Below are 4,301 nucleotides of genomic sequence, written 5' to 3'. Positions count from 1 at the left end.
TGAAGTTGAAGAGCATTGAAGACCAAAAGTTCTAAAAGTGTTTGCCAAATGCATCTAAGGTAATCTATGCCTGAGGTTGAAAAGCATTAGTATTTCAAAAATTCAAAATTTTGTTAACAGTTAGATTCATCAGTAAAATAAATAAAAACGCAAAAAACAATATGCACAATTAACATAGACTTGAAAGGAAAATAAAATTTGTCTATAACAAGATAAATTCAAACTACTAGTACTGAAAACTTCATTTGATTATTTCAATTGCAGAATTAATAGAAGGATGATTTCGATATATTTTTGGTGTTTCATTGTATTGGGGACCTCTGGAACAGGAATGGTACATGCCAATGATTCGAACAAGCTTCAAAATGTTAAAGCTGTGATTGCTATAGCTGACAAAGTAATTGACTTTTACGACCATCACACTGAATGTGTAGGGGTATTGATGTGTATTTTTGCTGCAGTACCACACTCTAAACGCAATCAAATGTTGAGCAACCCGTTAGGTGTCCTTACAAAAATTGCAACTGACAACGGACAAGATCGTTACAGTTCGTTATATGCAGAAGCCAAGCAATTATTAGCTGAATATCCGAATATTGAACATGTTTTAAATGCAGCTAAAAAGGGATACTCCGTAAAAGATAGTGATGAATGTGAATCTATGTACTCTAAATGTCCATATGAGCCAAAGGAATTGCTGGACACTGTCAACGATTTGGGAGATGTTACCACACTATTGTCTAAGAATGTGTTTGGGAAAGTCATCGCAGATGCAATTGAATTTAACAGCACACAAGTTGGAAAGCCTCAAACAAATAATAGAGAAAAAAGATCATGTGACCACGAAGCATTAAAGGATAGTTGCACTGCTCTTGGAGCTACTTGTGGAGTAGTGACTGCAGGATGTGCAATTTGTACCTTTTTTACATTTGGAGCATGTGCAGCGCTCTGTGGTGAAGCTGCAGTTGGGACGTGTGGAGCAGCCGTTGCTGGTTGTACTGTTGCTAGAGGTGTATGTAGATAAATGCAACAACATGTGAATCATCAGTGAGTCATCGAGATGTTTCTGATCTGCTTGATTTGAACGCTATATTAAAGATCAGAAAGCATGTTCTTTGTTTTTAGCATAATTCGGTCAATAAAACAAACTATTCTAATGATGACATGTTATACTTAAACGCTTTATAGTCTATGATAAATATCTGATGCTAATTAAATGTAAACTTTAAGCATCTGTACAGTGTATTGTTGTCTTTTTTGTTTGGAACAACTGTCTGAATAATATATTCTCAGAATATACTCCTTTGTTCGTGGCAAGAAAAGGTAAATACATGTTTTAAAATGAATCATAAAAAAATAACACATTACAAATGAAAAGTAAAAAGATCCCGACGGCATACTTTATAAGTAAAATATAAAAGAAAAACAAACAAGAAACAAACCCTGCAAAACTAACAATGTAGACATTGAGAATCCCAATTAATCCGGGGTTGAACTCAGGTGATACGGAAAGTCAGGCAGTTCTTGCTTCTTATGATAATCACATGTTTTTATTCACGATCAAATCAGGTAACAAGTCTTATTCCAAGGAGAAAAGCGAGATAACAGTATAAAAAAGGGAGTAGGCTCTGTATCATCTGTGAACGGACACTCCGTAATGATCAAGCAGCTCTTCATGGCGACAATAATTATGATGAATGACAGCTGGGTAGCCTTAAAGAAAGCAATGCAAACAATAATACTGTTTACACTCAAATTGAATCTTTATTGCACATATTGCTGTTTAACAACACAACTTTATATACAGCATTCCATCAAGTACCTCTGTTAAATTTACCAAAAAATATCAAAGGGGAATATCAGTAAAATCAACTATAAGTAGCATTAAGATCAATATCTGAACACACAAAAAGTAGAATAACAAAATATACCGAACTCTTAGTGAAATTCAAAACGGAAAGTCTTTAATAAAATGACAATACCAAAAGCTCAAACGTATCTTACTAACGGAAAACAACTGTCATATTTCTGACTTTGTACCGGGCAATTCCTTTATGTAGAAAAATGGTGGATTAAACCTAGTTTTGCAGCTAGCTATTACTCTCACTTATATGGCAGTCAAATTGAATTACATTATATTAACAACAATGTATAAGCAAACTAAACAGACATAATAGGTAAAAACGTCAAAAATTGGGGCACAGCTGTCAACATTGTAATATATAATTTTATCACTATAAAACAAATAACAGAATCAACAAAGACACACACAATGGTCTATAGACAATAAACATAAGCAAAAATTAAAGACAATTAAAGGTCTTTCCACCAGTTAATATCTATTTTGATATTAAAATATAAAAAATCAGTCTTAAATGTCAGTTCATATGGCTTTATGATGTATAGATATGAATTTAAAGGAAAGGTCAAAATCTAGAACGTCAAATTAACCTATGACCTTGACCTCAATTTCAAGGTCACAAACTGAGGATTTCAAATCAAAAGACCCTAGTCTCTAATATGTATGGTTAATAAGTTATATCACTTTAAACATAATTTAAGATATGATAGGGGCTAAAACTCCCATTCATTGTTTACGCACCCTTTCAACTAAAATTATTCAGTTACCACATGTCGCAACTAACAATTTATACAAAATAATTTGTCGATATCTTATAAGGTTAATGAAAATGAGTGAAAATAAGACAAATTCAAAAATTAGAATATGACCTTGACCTTTGACCTTGACCTAATTTTCATTTTTTTGGACCAAGGACCTCAAATCAAAAGATCCTAGGTCTCTATCACTTATGGTGTTCCAGTTTAAAATACATTTCAAAATTTCAAATACAAAAAGGGAAATAACTCTCATATGGAGCGTTCATATTGCTTCGGTCGAATTGGACAAATCATGCGAAGGATATAACGTGCAATTTTATAAAATAAATTTGTTGTAATTTTTTACGGTTGCGAAGGAGTTGTGGATACAAGGAAAACAATGTTTGGGGAGATAACTCCTACAAAGAAAAGTATTCGGTTACGCAGGGTAAATTTCAAAAGTGCATAAACCGTTCGATATCATATACCAAATATCTAAACGCCATATTGCGAAACAAATGTTTATCGCAAGAACAAAATTTGGCGGAAGAAAAAAAAATAATCAGAAGAAAAACAATAGGTCTTTCCACAGAAAAGTGGAAAGACCTTAGCTAATAATACGATATGATATAACGGAATGAAATATATATATATATATATATATATATATGGACGGAGTATAACATATTCATCGAAAGATATATAGTGATAATGGAAATTACATTTCAATGACACTTATACATAATAATTCACTATTGAATTAATTAATGACTTTATCCAAGGGTTTCCATTGCATGTTAAAATCTGTTACACTCATATTTTTTGAGAAATATGTTTTACTAAAATAAAATTTTCTTTGATATAGTTTTTAAGTCCCTCTATGTGAAGTTTTCCCTCTTGCATCTTAGATCTTTACTAGTAAAATGACTTTATTTTTATAACATTTAGTTTATAGTTATCATACAGACCAAACATGACTATATCCACATTAAGTGGAATTTCAATATGTGTTGTTTCAAAAATCCAGGCATTCCTGCCCAACTTGTCCAAATGATTAGTTAATGTTAACGATTAGAACGATTCCCGGCCCTGTACTTATGAAGTCGCATTTTCACATTCAATTATTTATAACAAAAGTTCTTAAAAGAGGGACGAAATATACCAGAGGGACAGTCAAACTCGTAAATCGAAAATAAACTGACAACGCCATAGCTAAAGACGAAAAAGACAAACAGGCAAACAATAGTACACATGACACAACATAGAAAACTAAAGAATAAGCAACACAAACAACACCAAAAATTAGGGGTGATCTCAGGTGCTCCGGAAGGGTAAGCAGATCCTGCTGCACATGTGGCACCCGTCGTGTTGCTTTTGTATTGAAATCATATGATTGGTAGCCTTATAGAATAGAATAGAATAGAATATTTTTATTTCTCAAATTACAGGGGCCATAAAGGGCATAAAATCAGATACAATTGATTTACATAATTGGTAACAACAACAATAGAGGCATATACATATATATTTGGAATATAAGCATTGGTCAGAATCAAGCTAAAAACCACATATATATTGTGAATAAAAGAATAATAAAATTACATTATACATGTATATGTATTTATTCTCAAATTATTTACTTGACTTAGTACCTGATCTCCTTAATTCAAAACAGTCACAAATATAACAGCCCAGTTTTTACA

General features: G+C 32.2%; 1 protein-coding gene across 1 annotated transcript; it reads left to right on the top strand.

Moving 5' to 3' along the window:
- The first annotated feature begins 277 nt into the window (after positions 1 to 277).
- On the top strand, positions 278 to 1,024 carry LOC143076973 (mytilin-1-like). Its single transcript, XM_076252868.1, has one exon. The coding sequence runs from the start codon at positions 278 to 280 to the stop codon at positions 1,022 to 1,024; it is 747 nt and encodes a 248-aa protein (XP_076108983.1).
- Positions 1,025 to 4,301: the final 3,277 nt, after the last annotated feature.

Source organism: Mytilus galloprovincialis, chromosome 5 (genome assembly GCF_965363235.1).
Source record: "Mytilus galloprovincialis chromosome 5, xbMytGall1.hap1.1, whole genome shotgun sequence".
NCBI lineage: Eukaryota > Metazoa > Mollusca > Bivalvia > Mytilida > Mytilidae > Mytilus > Mytilus galloprovincialis.
Note: the sequence above shows the minus strand (reverse complement) of the source record. Positions and strands in the feature narration are given on the sequence as shown.